This window comes from Rhinolophus ferrumequinum, chromosome 4 (assembly GCF_004115265.2).
Source record: "Rhinolophus ferrumequinum isolate MPI-CBG mRhiFer1 chromosome 4, mRhiFer1_v1.p, whole genome shotgun sequence".
Taxonomy (NCBI): domain Eukaryota; kingdom Metazoa; phylum Chordata; class Mammalia; order Chiroptera; family Rhinolophidae; genus Rhinolophus; species Rhinolophus ferrumequinum.
Genome location: NC_046287.1, coordinates 84,223,486 through 84,243,486, shown reverse-complemented (window position 1 = coordinate 84,243,486; position 20,001 = coordinate 84,223,486). Strand labels below are relative to the sequence as shown.

The 20,001-nt window shown below is 35.3% G+C and overlaps 1 protein-coding gene across 1 annotated transcript; it reads left to right on the top strand.

The window, feature by feature from the left end:
* The first annotated feature begins 9,036 nt into the window (after window positions 1–9,036).
* LOC117021140 (beta-defensin 130B-like) lies at window positions 9,037–14,736 on the top strand. The gene is made up of 2 exons (XM_033103956.1): window positions 9,037–9,094; window positions 14,555–14,736. Exons 1-2 carry the CDS (start codon window positions 9,037–9,039, stop codon window positions 14,734–14,736), a joined length of 240 nt encoding a protein of 79 aa, XP_032959847.1.
* The last annotated feature ends 5,265 nt before the right edge of the window (window positions 14,737–20,001 follow it).

Genomic DNA, 20,001 nt, shown 5'->3' with positions numbered 1-20,001 from the left:
TGTGTGTGTGTGTGATGTTTCCAACCCTAGCTTATGCTCTAAATATAAAAAATAGGAATATCTGAACTAGAGAGGATTATTATAAATATTCCAGGAAATAAAATAGCAGAATAGTGGTTCCCAGACCTTGTCTTCCCCCAGAAACACTGACTTAACCGCCATGCATGGATGAAAATACCTTTTTGAGAGTCCTGGGGTCCAGTGGAGAGATTTTAGCATGGCAGTGTAGCACAAAACATGAGAACAGTCACATGGGAAAGGGTGAGAACAACTCCACTTTGCCTGTGGGCCGTCTTGTAAGGTGACAGATCTCAGCACCAAGAGAAACTCCCTGGGCCTGCAGTTTCTCCCACAGGGCAAAGAGAGAGTAAAGTGAGAGTCTGGGTACCCCATGCTTTCGGGGTACTGCCCAAGAGGCCCATTTTCGTCTCAATTCACCCAGAATGCTGAGGGAATCAGCATATCTGGATCATCTGGGGGCAAATAAGAACAAAGAAAAGTTGCAAGGACTCAAAGCCACTACCACACAGATCTCAACAACCAGCCTGCGGACCTCACTGGCCTGCCTGCAGTCACCAATACCCAGCCCACTCATGAACCCCAGCAGCTAGCTGTCCGCAGACCCTGGCAGCCTGCCTCAGTGTGCTCCCACAGACAGTCTCCAGCATGCCTCCACAGACAGCACACAGAGCTGTTAACTTAAAAGTAAAAGGCCAAAGTAAGAGAAACAAGTGTTTATTTGGGAAGCACTGATTCAGGCAGATCCCCAAATAATGTTCAGGTTACAGGGCGAAGGCAAGAACATTTTATGAGAAAGGGAAGGGAAATTAGTGCACGAATAGAAAGAAGTAATTTCTATGGGTACTAATAAGCCAAAGAAGTAATTGCTATAGGTGCAAATAAGCTATTCTTTAGCAATACACGGTGGCACCAATTCTAAGAAATGCCTTTAATTTTCAGTCCTGTGGTCAGGATATCTGCTTTCCTGTTAGCTTTGCAAACAGTTGTTTGAATTACAATGTTGCTTTGGCCCCATCCGAAGGCTATTTTGCCCCAGTTCAAATATTCCAAAGGTTCAAGAGGCAATACGTGCAAGGCAGTGCCGTGGAACGGCTGCCTTAGCTCTATTTTTAAATGGCTCCACTTATGTCAAATTTTCACAGAGATCAGCAGCTGGCTTGACTCAGTGGGGCTGGTATAATGTGCATAACTGATACTGCTACTTCAGGAAGGAGGGAAGAGTTGTGGGGATTGTGCCCATCTTCTAGCGTATCAGTACACTGCCCTAAGAGAAACAAGTGGGGGATTCTCAGCACTTGGCATAATTCAGTGAGAAAGGCTTGAGAATAATCTTTGGCTGCATACTTTGCTGAACTGGTAAGCAAGCTGTCTGGGGTCAGAAAGCTGTATGGGGTCTCTTTTATAAGGGCATTACCATACTTTGCCATGTATAATGGGCACTTTTTTGCCCAAATTTGTGAGGGAAAAATAAGGATGCACATTACACATGGGTAGTACTAATTCCGTAGCCGCACCTATGACTCGTAAATATCATAAATTTGTTATAACCGGTACATAAAATTTCTTGTATCTTGTATCTGTTCTTGTGTTTTGTAATTATTTGTTACATAAAATTTCTTGTACCCTAATACGTTTAAAAATAAATGCTAAAATTCCTTTATAATACAAATGTAAACAAATAAAAATTTGTTTTTTTTTGTTTGCACCTAAACAAAATGTAAACAAATAAATGTAAACACCTAAATGTAAACAAATAAAAATTTGAATTAAAATATTAAAATTAAAGATCTTTTTCCCTGAAAGTTTGGGCCAAAAATGTGGGTGCGCATTACACATGGGAGAACATTATACACGGCAAAATATGGTAATCCCACTCATAGGGGCTCCTTCCCTCACAACCTAATCACCTTTCAAAGGCCGCACTTCCTAATATGATCACCTTGGGGATTAGGATTTCAACATACGAATTTGGGGGGAACACAAACATTTAAACCACAGCAGTATCGTCAAATTTCAATTGACTGTATTTTTGTAGGGTCTATTTCTGAACTTTGCCCACACTGTCTTAATTACTATAGATTTATAGTAAGTTTTAAAAATAGGAAATATATTCTTCCAATATTCTTTTTCAAAATTGTGGCCATAGCATGACTTTGCATTTCAATAAAAATATTATAATCAGCTTTTCAATTTCTAAAAACAAAATCCTGCTGGAATTTTGTTTGGCATTATATTGGTTATATAGATTAATTTTGGGAGAATTGAGATCTTGGCTATAATAAGTCTTTTGTTTCATGGACTCTGTATGTCTCATCATTTATTTAGATCTTTAATTCCTCCCTTTAATGTTTTGTACTTCTCAGTATACAAATCTTGCAACTATACTGTTAGATTTATCCCTTATTCTTTCATGTTTTCTGACACTACTGTAAATTGTGGAGTATTGAAATAATTTTTAATCGTCCATTGCTTACATACCTAAATAAAATTGACTTACATACTGTTTATTGCAAACTTACTAAGCTCACTTATTATTTTAGTAGTTCATTGGTGTGCTTTGAGATTTTCTACATAGAAAATCACATCATCACCTATGAATAAAGGCAGTTTATTTCTTTGTTTCCAATCTGCATGAATGTTAATTTTTCTTGTTTTACTATACTGTGTAAGACCTCCAATACAGGAGTGAGCATAGAAATTCTAGTCTTTTCCTTACATAAAGAGATCATTTAGTTTTTCACCATTAAGTATAGTATTGCTTAACATTTTCGCTGCGAAGTTTGTCTATAGTCAAATGATATTTCCATACTGCTGACTGCGGCATTCAACATTACCCCATGAGCTCAGTGTTCCAGAAAAGAAGTTTAGGAAAGCAAATGTACATTTTTCTATATTTTTGTGTTTTTCAAGAATTAATAACCATAGAAAATTTTTATACTTTAAAATAATCACTTATTTTATAAAATGTAGCACCTTAACTGTATTTACTTAAAAATATAAATATGGTAATTATTTTCTGTGGATTTTTAACACATTTTGGAGAACAAACTTGAAATCAATTAACACAGTGAAAAGGTTAAGGCTTTTCATAGGTATTGTTAATAGGTTAAGAAAATCCTATTTATTTACTAGTTTGCTGAGTTTTTAATCACAAATGACTGCTGTTGTGGTCAGCTTTTTTTGCTGTATGTATGGAGATGATCAAATGTTTTCTCTGCTTTTAGTCTGAATTACATTGAATGTTGTAACAACCTTGTATTCCTAGAAAATACCCCATTTGTTTATGCTATGCTTTTGTTTTTATGCATTGATGGATTAAACTTGTTAAAGTTTTAGAAATAATACTTATGCATGAGAGATATTATATTTTTAGTTTGATTTTTTGCAAGTACAGTCAGCATCAAAAAAATTCATTGGTAATTTTTCCCTTCTTTTCTAATTTTTGGGAGCTTTGCAAAATTGATATTATTTATTCTTTAAATGCTTGAAAGAATTCACCTATCAGTGATATCGTTTGGTCTTGAATTTTGTTTGTTTAAATGCTTAAAGTTGCATATTAAATTTCTTTCATAAATATAAAACTATTCATATTATCTATAACTTCTTGAGTAAGTTTTGGTTGTTTGGATATTTAAAAAAATTGTCTATTTTAAATAAGTTACATTCATTCATTGGCATAAAATGTTTAGGAATGCTATTGAAGTTAAGTTGTAACAGTTCAAAAAAAAGTGCTAGACTTTTAATATATTTCATGTAAGCCTCATCATAACCACAGGGGGAAACCTTTAGTAATTACACAATAAAACATGGTCCAGATACCAAAGCATACTGATACTAAAAGATATCAAATCATAAAAGAAGACAGCAAGATTACAAGCAAGGAACAATGGATCTACAAAATAGTCAAAAAAATTAATGAAATGGCCATAGTAAGTCCTTACTTATCAATAATTATTTTTAATATAAATGGATTAAACTCTGCAATAAAAATATATAGGATGGCTGAATGAATTAAAAAAATAAGATCCAACAATATGCTGCCTACAACAGACTCACTTTAGCTTTAAAGACACACATAGACTTTGTAGTGAATGGCTGGAAAAAGATATTTCAAGCAAATGGTAACCAAAATAAACAAGGGTGGCTATTTTTTATATCAAACAAAATAGACTTTAAACTAAAAGTGGTAAAAAAGAAAGAGGAAAAAAGTTACATAATAATAAAGGGTTGAAGCCATCAAAAAATATAAAAATTGTAAATATTTAGCTAGTCAACATCAGAGCACCTATATAAAGCTAAAACTAACGGAATTAACAGAAATAATAAACAGCAATGCAATAATAGTTTAAGTCTTAAATACCTCACTCTGAAATCATCCAGACAGAGAACCAATATGAAAACAGCATATGTCAACATTATATACCACATGAACCTAACAGACATATATAGAACATTCTACTTGACAACAGTAGAATACACATTCTTCTCACGTGCACATGAAATGTTTTATAGTATAGACCATATTTTAGGCCACAGAAAAATGTCTTAGCAAATGTAAGAAGATTATAATCACACGAGTATCTTCTTTGACCAAAATGGTATGAAAGTACAAATCAACAACAGGAGGAAAACTGAAAACTCATGAATACATGGAAATTAAAAAAATACTTTCCTGAACAGGCAATGGATTAAAGAGGAAATTAGAGGGTAAATTTTAAAAAATCTTGAAAGAAAGAAAATGGAAATACAACATATCAAACTTATACGATGCAGCAAAAGCAGTTCTAAGAAGGAAGTTCATAGCAATAAATTAATAAATATGTTAAGGAACAATAAATAAATCAAATAAACAACCTAACTTCATGGCTCAAGGAACTAGAAAAAGAAGAACAACCTAAGCCCAAAGTTAGCAGAAGAAGAAAATAATAAAAATTAGGACATAATAAACAAAATAGATAACAGGAAAACAAAAGTTTAACAAAACTAAGAGTTGTTTCTTTGAAAAGATAAACTTGACAAACCTTTAAGCTAGACTAAACAAGAAACAAAGAGAGAGGGGCTATCAACAAAATTATAAATGAAATAGGAGACATTACAACTGGGAACACAGAAATACAAAGAATCATAAAAGGCTCTATGAAAACTACACTCCCAAAAAGCTGGACATTCAAGAAGAAATGGATAAATTCTTAGAAACATACAAATTACCAAGAATGAATCAGGAAGAAACAGAAAATCTTAACAGACCAATTCCTAGTAAGCATATTGAATGAGTAATCAAAAATCTCCCAGTGAAGAAAATCCATAACCAGATGGCTTCACAGGTAAATTTTGCCAAACATTTAAAGAAGAATGAATGATAATCCTTCCCAAACTCTTCCAAAAAATATTGAAGATGAGGGAACACTCCCAAGCTCATTTTATGAGGTCTGCATTACCCGGATACCTAAGTCAGAAAAGGATAGTAGCAAATTGAAGTCAGAAGCACATTAAAAGGATCATTCACCATATTCACATGGCATTTATCCCTGGGATGCAAGGATGATTCATACATGGAAATCAATAAATGTGATATATCAAATTAATAGAATGAAATATAAAAATCATATGATCATCTCAATAGATACATAATAAGCATTTGTCAAAATTTAACATTCATTCATGATTAAAAAAAATTCTCAACAAATTAGGTATTAATATGTATGTAAAGTACCTCAGCAACAATAATAAAGGCCATATATGGGTTAAACCCACAGCCAACATCATACAAAATGGTGAAAGGTTGCAATCTTTCTAAGATCGGGAACAAGACAAGTAAAGGAAGTACTCTACCACTCCTATTCAACATAGTACTGGAAGCCCTAGCCACAGCAATCAGGCAAGAAAAAGAAATAAAAGGCATTCAGAATTAGAAAGGAACAAGTAAAATTGTTTCCATTTGCAGATGACATGATTTTATGTATAGAAAATCCTAAACACCCCACCAAACACTGTTAGAGCTGGTCAACAAAATCAGTAAAGTTGGAGGACACAAAATCAACATGCAAAAATCAATCAGCAGCATTTCTATGCCCAAACAAAAATTATCTGAACACAAAATTTTAAAAACAATTCTATTTACAATAGCATCAAAAACAAGAAAATAATATAATACTTTTGACATAAAAATAAGACACAGAGACCAATGAAAGAGAATAGAGAGTCCAGAAATAAATCCCCACATATACAGGTAACTAATATTTGAAAAGGGAACCAAAACACATAATAGGAAAACGATAATCTCTTCAACAAATGGTGTTGGGAAAACTGGATAACCACATACAGAACAATAAAATTGGACCCCTATCTTACACGACTTAAAAATTAACTTGAAATGAATTAGACTTAAACATAAAACTCCTAAAAAAAAAACAAGGATAAACTTCTTGACATTTGTTTGGACAATAATTTTTTTGGATATGACACCAAAAGCACAAGAAAAGCAAAAATCAGCAAGTGGGACTACATCAAATTACATAGCTCTGCACAGCAAAAGTAACAATCAACAAAATGAAGACAATCTATGGAATGGGAGAAAATATTTGCAAACCCTACAAGTATATGGCATAAGTGGTTAATATGCATAAATACACAAATATATAAAGATCACATAAAATTCAATAACAACAACAACAAAAACCCCAAATAATCTAACTAAAAAATTAGCAGAGGAACTAAACAGACATGCTTGCAAAGAAGATATACAAAGGGCCAACAAGTACATAAAAGATTCTCAACATCACTAAAACATCAGGACATGTAAATTGAAATCACAGTGAGATATCACCTTACATCTGTTACAATAGCTCTCATCAAGAGGACACAAGATAACAAGTGTTGGCAAGAATGTGGAAAAAAGGAACCCTAGTGCACTGTTGGTGGAATGTAAAATGACTTAGCCACTATGGAAAATAGTATGTAGGTTACTCAAAAATTAAAAATAGAACTACCACATAATTTAGCGATTCCATTTCTGGATATATCCAAAGGAGATGAAAACAGGAATTTGAAGAGAAATCTGCACTCTCATGTTTGTTGTAGCCAAGTATTGTGTAGTATTGTGTATTCACAATAGCCAAGATATGGAAACAACCTAAGTGTCTGTCAATGGATGCACAGTTAAGAATATGTGACACACACACACACACACACACACACACACACACACACACCCCAGGGGAACCAAAAAAAAATGTATACAAGTGGACATTTTGATCAATGTTGCTCAAGTAGTTCTAGTTCGCCATAATCAGAAGTGATGGTAACCACTTTGAACACCTCTTGTAATTGCAGAAGTCAAATATGACTTGTATTCATCTTTTGTTATCAGTATATATTGAGTATTACAATTTTAATATTGTTTTCCTTTCTTAAAATGTGTATACAATTTTAATACAGTTTTCCTTTCTTAAAATATGGAGATATATAAAATATATATATTATATATATATACATATATAATAGATTATATAATTATAATATTATGTATATGTAATATACATATTATATATATGTATATAATGAAATATTATTCAGCCATAAGAAAAAATGAAATTCTACTATTTACAACAACATAGATGGAACTTCATGCTAAGTGAGATAAGTCAGATAGAGAAAGTCAAAATATTATACAACATCATTTATATTTGGAATATAAAAAAGCCAAAGTCATAAAAACAGAGAGTAGAATGTTGGTTACCAGGGGCTGAGGGGTAGGGCAATTGGGGAGATGATGTTTAAGGGTACAAACTTGCAATTTGTAAATAATTTCTGGATATCTAAAGCACAGCATAGTGATTATAGTCAATAATACTGTATTATGTACTACAAAATTGCTAAGAGCCTAGATCTTTGTTGTTCTCACCACAAAAAAAAAAAATAATAATTATGCAATTCAATAGAGGTGTTAGTTAGCTAACACTACAGTGGTAATCATACTGCAATATATAAATGTATCAAATCAACCAGTTCAACACTTTCAACTTACACATGATATATGTCAATTATATCTCAATTATTAAAAATAAACACACTGGTTAACAAACATGAAAATGATGAAAAATCATCAAAATAGAAGACATACATGTATACAAATTTTTTTCCTAAAAAAAAGCTGATATCATATATGAAGGTTTATAGGTGAAAAAAATCAACAAATTTCATAAATGTGTCATTAAGCCATTGATCAGTAAGTAAATTAATGTTAGATCAATTGGTTTTAGGTCAATTGATTCTTGACCAAAGGCATTTCTTAAGCTTTCGATACTTTATTTCTATATGTTGGGGTACACTGAGAGGACAGGGAGTCTCTTTAAGCTGTAGACATATCTTTTCACAAAAGATAGCTATTGAGGAAAGAGTGTGCTCTTTATCTCTGATATTTTAACTATCCTGATCTCATTACCCTTGTCATGTGGGAAAATTACACTAAAGATTGATAACAGATAAAAATAAATGTTAGTTTTCAATGTGAGCTAAGTGTATTTACCTTTCAGATGCTATTAAGAACATCGTACACATGTGACACTAGCCTCTCTTTTAAGGAATAATTGAAAAATACAGATTCATTTTTTAAACATGGTCCTTGGGCAATTCTTTTATCCCTATTGTGGAAAAGAGTGTACTGTCAAAGAGTTCCTTTGCCAATCAGAGGACTCTTGATAATAAGGACTTCACAATCACAGGAGTCTACATCTTGGCTCCCCTCAAAAGACAATTGGCCAAAAGTGCTGACCTCTGGGGAATGTGAGAATCCATGGAAAAAGTGAAAGGTTGGTCATCTAGTTTCCTATAATTAGGTTAATTTGTCACCAAATTTAGAGACTCCAGGGTTTGGAAATATTCCAACGGAAGCTGTTTTATTTTCTTACTTGTTAAGCTTCACTGATCAAAAGGAACCTTAGTCCCGCAGAAGTAAATAAAAGGCTCTGTGTTCTACTATCCCTGATCACTCACCTCTCTACTGGGCATTCAGCCATGAGACTCCATTCCCTTCTTTCTGTTCTCCTCTTCTTTGTGATTATAATACCAAAAGGTAAGATGGTGAATAATGATAGAGGTAGTTTTCTTAGTAGTCCTACTGGGATGCTCAATTATACTGTGGGCATCTGAACTCGGACACTAATGAACAGCCTTTAAGAATTCAGAATTCCAACATAATCATCTCCCTTAAAAATAAGGAGGACAACATTGCAAAGCAGGACAAAGATTTCCATTAATAGAAAACAAGATCCAAGAGCTCCATGATTAGAAAATGGGGCATAAGTAGACAGAGAGGTGAAGAAGCTTTGACATGTGACTTAAGATTTAGCATACAAATCAAATAGCTTTTACCAGGGCCCCAGTTACCCAAAAGGAAATTGAAAATGGCAGCTGTAGGTTTAGACTTGGTTAGTGAATGGATGATGCAGAGTTTACTGGTAAGGGATATTTGTGAATGGTAGAAGTTAGGTGGAGAAAGTAGAGCTCAGCAAAAAAGGATAGCATCAAGTTATAAAAACAGCAACAAGGAGCAGGGGAATTTGGAAAAACCATAAGCAAAGGAATAATACTTCAATGGCAAAATTTTAAGCAAAAGACAAAAATATGAAAGAAGCATTTTAAGAATTTGACATACATCCTTAGGACACATGATTCACAAGTTTGAATATTAACATGAAGAATCAAAGAAAAAAGGAAATGTGTTCACCTTAAGGCGGGTTCATTCAGATTTTTATAAGAACTGCCAAAGTCCTTTTCTCCATTGTTAGTAGCAGGATGTTCAGATCCCTCAAAATAATGTTTGTGGTCATTGAACAGATATAGTCTGGATAACTCTCTCTTCCTTGGTTCATCTCTAAGATTCATTTAAATACAATCAAAGATACTCATTTGTTTGATTCTTTGCCTAATCTATGAATATCTTGGGAACTACCAGATGTATAGTTGTCTCTTCCTGAAGAAATTTATGTAATTCTCGTTTGGTTCTTAATTCTGTCAGAAGAAGACACAGCTGTGGGGATACACACTTACAGTGACACCTAATGTAAAATTATATAATGTTAATGACTTAAAATTAGAAGGCAATTTAATGACTAATTCTTTAATTTTACAGATAAGAGAATTCTTGTCCACATAAAGAATATGATTTTATTAAGGTCACATAGGTAGTGGCCACGCTGCAGCTAGAACCAAGTGTTTCCATCAATCTACAGGTGTGGGTATGCCCATAGAATGCTAACACCAATTTCTGTCAGTCTTTTCACATCAAAATCTCCTAATTAGGTATTGAGGAACCTAAGGAGATTTTCAAGTTTCCTCTTTTGGAAGACACAATGTTTTTGAAACATCTTACTTCACTTTCCTCCAAATTACTTTCCTCCACTATTTAAGGTAGACATGTTGAACCAGCTTAATGTTCTGACATTATTATTGGACTATTTATCCTAGCCTTTAGATTATCCTAATCTGTGTTCCATAAAATGAGATAAATGGCCATCAATTTTTAGATAGCTGAAAGCATTTGCTCCAAGATAATTATGTCAGCATGGCTGAGGAGTGAATATTTTTTTGCTCAGGCTTGCCCTCCACCACCTAAGTTAAATTAAGCTCCACATAAATTGCTGTCTCATAGCCCATGTTATGAGTCTGGTCTTTAAAATAAATAAAAAAATAAAAAAAATATATATTAATATACATATATATGTGTATATATATATATATATATATATATATATATATAAAGGAGGAATAGATCTCCTGGAAGTAAAGGTCTGGCCAAAACCCACCATTATAGTGGAAAAAGGGATATGGCAATAGTTGTCTTTGGGTGTGAAGAAAACTGCAAAAAGGGTTGCTCTAGAGCAAAGGCCAGAAATAACGTGGGAAAATAAGATTCTAAGAAATCTAGGCCTATGATTTAGAGAAGCTAATTCAATAATGACAAGACTGGATAATCACAAATAGAATAGTACACACAAGAGCAGGGACCGATAGTCAAAAATAGACTGAAGCCAAGAAGTTTTAGAAGAAATACGATAGAAAATGTGTGTGGGGTCAGAGTACTTAATTGCATTTAACAGGAACAAATATTTATTGAGCGCCTGTTATTTTAAACAAAGACTATGTTAGATACCCAGGATACAACAGGAAGCAAAAGAACATGGCTTCCCACAATGTAGGAGACAGATGTTAGTCAAATGATTACAACAATAAACATATAATTATAAATTTTAATAAGTACAATGAAGAGGAACAGAGTATTACAAGTGGTCATTGTCTATTTGCAACATCAGAGAAGACTTCCTTGACTTCCAGCTGAAAACTGAAAGGTAAGTGTTAGTTAATGAATCCCTGGCAAGGAACACTCAAAACTCCTGGCAAAGGAAGAAGCCAGTGCCATGTCCCTGGTGCAGAAGTAAGCAGTGTGCTCCAGGAACTGCAAGAAGGCCGCTATATGAGAGAGCTAGTTGAGATTAGAAAATGTGCCAAGTATTTGATGAAGTATGCCAGTGTTAGTTGTGTGGCACTAATGCTAAGTCAGGGTGGGAGGGCACTGGAAAAACAAGGAGGGCAAGACAATCAGACTTTACTCTATAGGTGGGTAATAGTCAGTATTCGTCTCTAGATCACTGCAGGGGTTTTGGTTTTATGCACACAAACTAGGATTATCTATAGGTTCTAGGCAGCCTACCAGCCTGACAGGTTTCCTTGATAGATCTTTCCCTTCGTTTCACTACTTACACTATTCTTTCTTCAGTCTCTCTTCCTGGCTCTACCATAGAAAGAATTTCAAGTTTACAGTCGCTTCCTTCTTTCTTAAGCCCAAGATTGCCATGTTTTGAGGTAAACAAACACTTGGAATTCAGCCGGAGAAACCACTAGCAACTGTGTGAAAATAGATAATGGGCATAAATAACAACCATGAGGAATTAGGAAATCAAAATCCTTAACCTTCCAATCCAGTGATTTCTGTGTAAATAAGCCTGCTCTAACCCTATGTGTATTCTCTGTCATAATCATGTTTGGACTTGAAAATGTGTACTGTCCCAACTCTCTGCTAGCCTTTGTGCCTCCATCTTTAATTTGATGAGACCCCTTCTGTGTTCTCATAAAGTAGGTTCTTACTCTAGGCACCAAAATCCAGATTCCATTACAGTAGGATCCCAAAGTAGAAGACAAAATCATCAAAGGTGATGAAGAGAGAGCATCACTGAAGGTGTAAAGGACTCAGAATTCACAGGCAGAAAACATCAGGGCCAAGGATAACAGACGTGGGACTGGTAGAAACAGTGCACAAAACCTATGACTCTGGGGGACATTACACTAAGTGAATTAAGCCAGTCAAGTGACAAATACTGCCGGATTCCTCTTATATGAGGTATCTAAAATAGTCTAACTCATAGAAACATACAAAAGTCTGACAATTAAGTTTGCAAACTTGTTGCAACGATGTTGCTAACTTTTTTTGATATCAGAGGGATTATTCATTACGAATTTGTACCACTGGACAAACAGTTTACCAAGTTTATTTGGAAGTACTGAAAAGACTGTGAAAAAGTTAGAAGACCTGAAATTTCACCAACAATTCATAGCTCTTGCATCATGTATGACAATGCACCAGTTCCCATGGAAGTGGGAAGTGAGGAAGTTTTTAGCCAGTAAACAAATAACTGTATTGGAACACCCTCCCTACTCACCTGATCTGGCCCCCAGTGACTTCTTTCTTTACCCAAAGATAAAGGAAATATTAAAAGGAAGACATTTTGATGACATTCAGGACATCAAGGGTAACATGATGACAGCTCTGATGGCCATTCCAGAAAAAGAGTTCCAAAATTGCTTGGAAGTGTGGACTAGGTGCTGGCGTCAGTGCATTGCTTCCCAAGGGTAGTACTTGGAAGGTGACCATAGTGATATTCAGCAATGAGGTATGCAGCACTTTTTCTAGGATGAGTTCACAAACTTAATTATCCGACCTCATAGAGTTGAATAGTGGTTGCCAGGAGCTGGAGGGAGAGAGATGAGGTGTTGCTGTGCCAAGGGTGTAAAGTTTCAGTTCTACAAAATGAGTAAGTTCTAGAGATCTGCGGTACAACCTGGTGCCTATAGTTAACAATACTGTATCGTGCACTTAGAAATGTAAGAGGATAGATCTCATGTTCCGTGTTGCCATGCAGAGTCTCTGTTCCCACTCCCCGCACAAGAACGCAGGATATGGTGAGGCCAACAAGGAACACCCACGGAGCCATAGTTGGGGGAGTCATAGCACTATATTCTCGCCGGTGGCTGGGTTGGACACACAGGAAGCCGGAGCCACACGATCCACAATCTGCCGTCCACTTTTCTGCCAACCAACCTCACTTGCTAACTGCAATCTGCGCTTGCTAGCTTAGCCATGGCAGTTATATCAGTGGCTAATGGGTAACCAGTAACAGCTGATGGCCAACTAGTCACAGCTGATGGCCATCTACTACCTGAGCCAGCACCTTTCCATGTGAGGCCGAGAGCCTGGAAACTGCTCTCTGAGACTCTGTCCTTGCAAGTGTCTTACCACAACGAAAAAAGAAACAGGGAAGAACAGGAGGGTATATGGGGTTGATAGCAAAGTTAGCCTCCCCACAAATATGACAAGAATCCTTCAGAGGTATGCCTTTCAAGTCATGACATCCCCTTCCTCCAGGAGAGTCAAAAGCCGCCCTTGTTTGTCTCTTCCAAATCAGTTATGCCAGGAAGAAGGTAAAGGGAGTATTTTTAATATATTATAGGATAGTAAAGACAAAATGAGATACAGGTGGGTTAACAGGGTGGTTCAGAAACTAGCTTCTGTTAATGAACATAACATGTAACACCCACTGTGATGCACAGGGGAAAGAATGAACCCAATTTATGCAGAAAGCCTAGAGGAAGGACACTGAGACTGAAGGAAACTGTGGCATTGGAGCACACCCTTAGCTATATGCTTCTCAGCAGCCAAATGAATTAAGAAGACATATGGATATATTTAAGAAAAAATACTTTGCAGCTCTGAGAGAACTTCTCTCTTTGTACCTACATATAAGGGGCCTTGGACAACGTAGAAAATGTTTCTTGCCCAGTCCTGAAACAGGGAAATTAGGCAAGGTGGAATCTGAAGGATTCACAGGCTTCCTATAGAAAGGGATGAGAACATGTGCCAGGGCAATTTAATAGATGGGAAATTGAACAACCTTGTGCCTTACCCACTAAATATCAAGGACACCTCCCTAGTCTTGGTGACAACAGCAAATTGCCCCACACATTTCAAAATGTGCTTCCCCAAAGGAGGATAACTCTCCAATGCTTCTAGAACTCAGCGAGGCTTTCCAAGATGTGTAGAGTTCCATACTCTTAGTCTCCTCCGGCAAAAAGGTACTTTTCATGTAGGTAATATCATCTCGTCTATCCCAAAGCCATCCTCCTGTAAATTTATTGCCTTATCTACATTACCAGTAATTTGATGGTGATTTACTGATGTTTTAACTCTCTTTCTGTGCAGCAAGGACTGGCATTATCCCGGGAAAAAAACAATGTGTTCTTTTGAAAGGAGTGTGCAAAAACGGAGGCTGCACCTCCACAGATGACACCATTGGTGTATGTAATGACGAAAAAAAATGCTGTAGAAAGTGGTGGATACTCTCTCCCTATCCAACGCCGGTTCCCAAATCCAAATCTCCTTAGATGGAAGCAAACCATAAACCCTTCAAACTCCAGAACACATGGATACATTTTGCAGACTCCTGTTTAACCCAACTTGCTTTTCCTCCCTTGACTGGAAATAAATGTCCTAGTTTTTCATGGACTTATCCGTGAGGAATTTCTTCTTGATGTACATGTAAGCCTCTTAAGAACTATAACACTAAACAAAATAGTAACAAAACCTCATACTCTAAAGCTATTTATACAAAATACGACTTTCTTAAAAAAAAAGATGAAGATAAAAAATTTTAAATACGTAAAATAATAAGGATATGAAATAGCAGTAGGTAATGTTTGATTATGTGAAGTGGAATATCAATGTTCCTTATCTGATTCTGAACAAATATCATTTCTTTCCTAGGAGAGACCTCTTTGGGAGATGTGGGTTAAGGTCTGGGAATCACGTAGTCTTGCTAACATCACACCTGAGAATGGGGCACATTCTCCACCCACTCATGCCCACACTGACCTGAGGCTGATGGCCCCCCTCCCTCCACCCTGGCCTAGGAGGAGTAGAATAGAACCCTCTGTAAATAGGCTCACCTGTAGGACAAGCTAGAGAGCTGGTAGTTCTTGTCAAATTCCACTTTCTGGCTGGAATAATTTCCAACAGAATAATAATCTGGATCATTTCTACGTTATGGCTAAGAAAACTGAGACCCAAGAAAGAGACTCTGAATGTTACATGACATGAGTTCCACAAAGATGGAAAGAATTTTTTGAATAAAGCCTTACAATCAAAATTCAAGGGTTTTTGTTTCCTTACCCATAAAGCCTATGGTCATTCAGAGGAAGGTGGGTTATTCCATCTTCTAATATTCTTTAGTATTCATGCTCCAATTATTTATGCAGATAACAGTTGTCCACAAGACCACAGATTTCTAGAGGACAAGGGTCACCTTTATCTGTACCTGTATGCCGAGCATCTCACACAATCTCACAGCACTCTGTTGTTTATGAGCACAGGTTTTTGTCTGTCATATTTACGTTAAAATTGTAGTTTTTTTGCTTACCAGTCATATGACTTTGACCTATTTACTTAACCTTCATTTGCCTGAAAATTCTCCTTTAATAAATGAGTGAAATAAATGAACTGTAGAGATAGAGAGATTCATTCCAGTTTATCCAAGTCTTCCAGGGACTAATCATTTCTAATTAGGGTTGCCAGATAAAATACAGGATGCCCAGTTAAATATAAATTATAGATAAACAATGAGTATTCTTAGTAAAGGAATGTATAATATTTGGCATATAGTTATACTATAAATTATTCATTATATCTGAAATTCACATTTAACTGAGTGCCCTGTATTTTTATTTGCTAAAGCTGGCAACCTTATTTTGAATCCACATATGCGGGAAATTCCAGGAATTACCTCTACTAAGTAGAATGCTCCCTTGCCAACCATGCTGACACCCATGTCTTAATCATTCTCCCCCATATTTTGGGTTGAATTTACCATGCACTACCTGCCTTTCTCTATGATGTTATGTCTGCCTGGTTCCCATCACTAGTCATGGGATCATTGTCAGGAATGGCAAATACAGGTCAGTAGATTTTTGCAAAATGTGACAGTCCTATATTCATCTGGAGCTTCATACACACTGTCTTCTTTGGATTAAACCCAATTTTCATTTCTCGTCTGCCAAAATACCATGGGGACTATACAAGAACTACTTGGATTCAGGTTCTGACCCTGGAAATAAGTCTGCTTCTTTTAAATAATCTCATTTCCAGAGCATCTGTTGATTCTGTTTGCCAAGCTGTTCAGTAGATTGTGTAGTAATGCCATTAAGTTTGAACAAATTTGCATGCCTTGTCCCATAGTACTTTCATCTGGCTGCTAACTTACATTTACGAAAATCATGACTCATGCATACTGTACATTTAATGGTCTAATACTTTCCAAAGGAATGACATAGTTCCTTTCCATTTTGGTACACACCTCCTTATTACAAATTTGCAAGCTTCTATTCTCACAATATAGTAGCGATTGGTTGGAATAATTTGTTCCTCCTTCAGCAGGATATAATAAGGAAGGTAGGATGTTAATTCTAGACAAGACATAGGGGTACAATTGTAAATTGATATTAAAGTTACATCTTCCATTAATATATTTGGGGTTTATTCCAAGACTGTGTTTTTTCAAATGATATAAGATTTTTAATATAGATTCTTCAGGTAACCTTGTCATTTGTAATGAAATTATTCTTTAAAAATGCCATGTCCCGGGTGGTGAACATACAGTGTGATTTATGGATGATGTGATTCAGAATTGCACAACTGAAATCTATGTAATTCTACTAACAATTGTCACCCCAATAAATTAAAAAAAAAAAAAATGCCATGTCCCCAACCATGAATAATGTCTATATCTGTTCACTGAATTTTAAATGATACCAGTGCTGTTACCTTTTTAGGGTTTTAGGAGAGATTCTAAACAAAACTAGACAAAATTTTCACTCAACACAAGCATAATTTTTCACTATGTTGCCTATGTAAGAAGTACCGTTACGCAGTGTAATTACCATCATTATCTTTTCCTCTTGAACAATACTAAGGTAAATGGTGGCAGTTCTGATATTATTATAAATAATATACCTTTTGAAAACATTGAATCTTCTAAATATCTTCTTACAGGTGAAGAAACCAAGACCCTAAGAAGAAAAACATGTTGCCTAAGAATTTATGGAGGATGATAAAGTACAAAATAAAAATAGAAGCAATGCAGATTGCACAGCCAGAGCAGAATCATAAAAGGTGGAGAAGTGAGAGTTAAAACCGCAATAACATAATTATGTTGTTTGAGCTGACCCACAGCATTGACCAAATGCTTACTATAAGCCCTATAACCAAGTAAAATGTTGCCCCTTGTGTATTTTAAAGAATCAGTTGAACCAATTGCTCAGGAGAAGCACAGATATTCTTGGTACTAATACTAGACATGAATTCCTGTTTGGGTTCTTCACAAAGAGAACACCATCTAACATTAAACAAGAATGGCTCACACACTCCAGAGAGGAACCAGGTCCAAAACACAGATCTACTGATTTTCCACCACAGTATGTAGAGATGTTGGTTTCTGATTCATCTCAGCAAGACTGTAGATTCCTCATTCCATTTTCAGTTTCTTCCACCCTTCAGTCAGGATGACATGTAAGGTTTTTTTCTATGAATGCCTATTCCCTCTGATCATAACTAAAGGTAGCCTTTTATTATATTAAAAAAAAATTTAATGTTCATCGACACTGAAAGCTCCACATGTGTGTAATATAATATAGACAAAGGTCAATCATTTTTGATGAATGGATTAAAGAATATTGTCGTAGCTTTAGTATAGAAGGGAAGACCTACTTGTATACTGAGATGCCAAGCTCAGGTTTTTGCATAGACACATTTGAAAAGCCATTGCAATTTGGCAAATGTATTCCTTAGGTTTTGGTAAGCATTAAATTTTTAGAGAAAAGTGGACATGGACTGGTAAAGTCTGTGAACCCACTTTCTTTGGTTTCCTCAATGCCGTGACAGTGTCCTGAAACACTACCCCAACAGCCTGATTATGGATATACCCCATATCCAGGTTTCACTGAATATACTAGGAAGACACTTAATCCCAAAATTTAAATAAAGTGCTTATTTATTTTCATCATAACCAAGTAATTTTAAATGCAAAAATTAAATACTTAAAAGGACAGGATAACTACCAGGGCCAATTTACTAGTTGAAACAAAAAGTCAGTGTCTTATAATAACCTAGGGTTTTTCTTTGCTATTTCATATAGTTTTTCTGGCTTTCCTTTGTACCCAGTAGAACACTGTTAATTTACATTCATACATAGAGTAAAAATAAGTAGTGTTCATGATCTCTCCAAGGTATGAAGCTTCTGAATTGTCAAAGATAGACTAAATTTTACATTCCTAAGACCATCTCTTTTATTCATCATATTAGAAAGTGGATGATTTATTTCAATATCTACAGCTTTTTATTATTATTTTTTTATTTTAAAAAACCCAATATTCACAAACGTAGGGGGAACAGTCCAATTGACAATGCTCAGCAACTCTTAGCCACACTGACCTCTCCTATGACTCCAGCTACTTACAATCTTTCCCTTACATAATTATTATGAAGCAAAATTCGAGACTATGTTATTCTACTGATATTTCAGTGTATATTTCTAAAAGGTAGGAACTCTTTTATTAAACAGCACTGCAAGTCTGTTATCACACTAAAACATTCAAGAATAATTCCTTAGCACCAGCAAACACCCTGTCAGGAACCACCAATTGATCTCATAAATGATTTTTACAGGTGTTTTGTTCCAGGGCTTTTGGCAAATATTTGCTACAAGCCAGTTTGGGTCTAGATGATGTGCTGCACGTTCTTACATGTTTTATTAATTCTATTCATTGGAATTATTTATCGAGTGCCCAATATATGTCAGGGACAGTTGAGGGTCCTTGGAATACATCAGTAAACAAAACAAATTCCCTAAATTTTTAGAGCTCACATTGTAGGATGAGATAGGAAATAATTAACAAAAATAATAAAAGTAAATGTACCCATTTGTTATAAGGTGACAAGTGCTTCCCAGAAAAATAAAATATTACACCTGGCTAAGAGTTTTTGGAAATCCTGGTCAGGGTTGCAATTTTGAAAAGGTAATGAGGAGGAGACGTAACAGGAAAGATATCATTTGAGCAAAGATTTAAAGGAGCGGAGGGAATTAACCATCAAAATTCCTGGAGGAAAAGTGCCTAAATCACAAGCCAGTTCAAAATCCCTAAGACAAGATAAGCCTGGCATGTTCCAGAAACAAGAAGGCAAAAAAGCATGATATTATTTAATCAAAGTGAAAACCTGAGTGAAAGGAAATAGCCACAGGAAAGCATAAACAGAATAAATATGACATACTTTGCTTAATGAGCATGATGAGCCATATTTGGGAAAACAGAATGAGAGAAAAAACAAAATATTACATTTCATAGAAAGGTAGAATTATGCACATGTTAAGATGGATACACAATGTTTAACCTGTTCAATTTATCAAATCTCTAAAAATGTCCAAAGTTATTTTTAAAAAGAATGGTCTCTCTCTCTGTCTCTCTCTCTGTCTCTCTGTCTCTCTGTCTCTCTGTCTCTCTGTCTCTCTGTCTCTCTCTCTCTCTCTCTCTCTCTCTCTCTCTATATATATATATATATATATATATATATATATATATATATATATATAGACGTGCGATCTG

Bases quoted from the DNA above. Each gene is read 5' to 3' on its own strand.
- LOC117021140 (XM_033103956.1), top strand. From the start codon at position 9,037: ATGAGACTCCATTCCCTTCTTTCTGTTCTCCTCTTCTTTGTGATTATA. The intron at 9,095-14,554 runs GTAAGATGGTGA...CTTTCTGTGCAG, and splicing joins TGTGATTATAATACCAAAAG to CAAGGACTGGCATTATCCCG.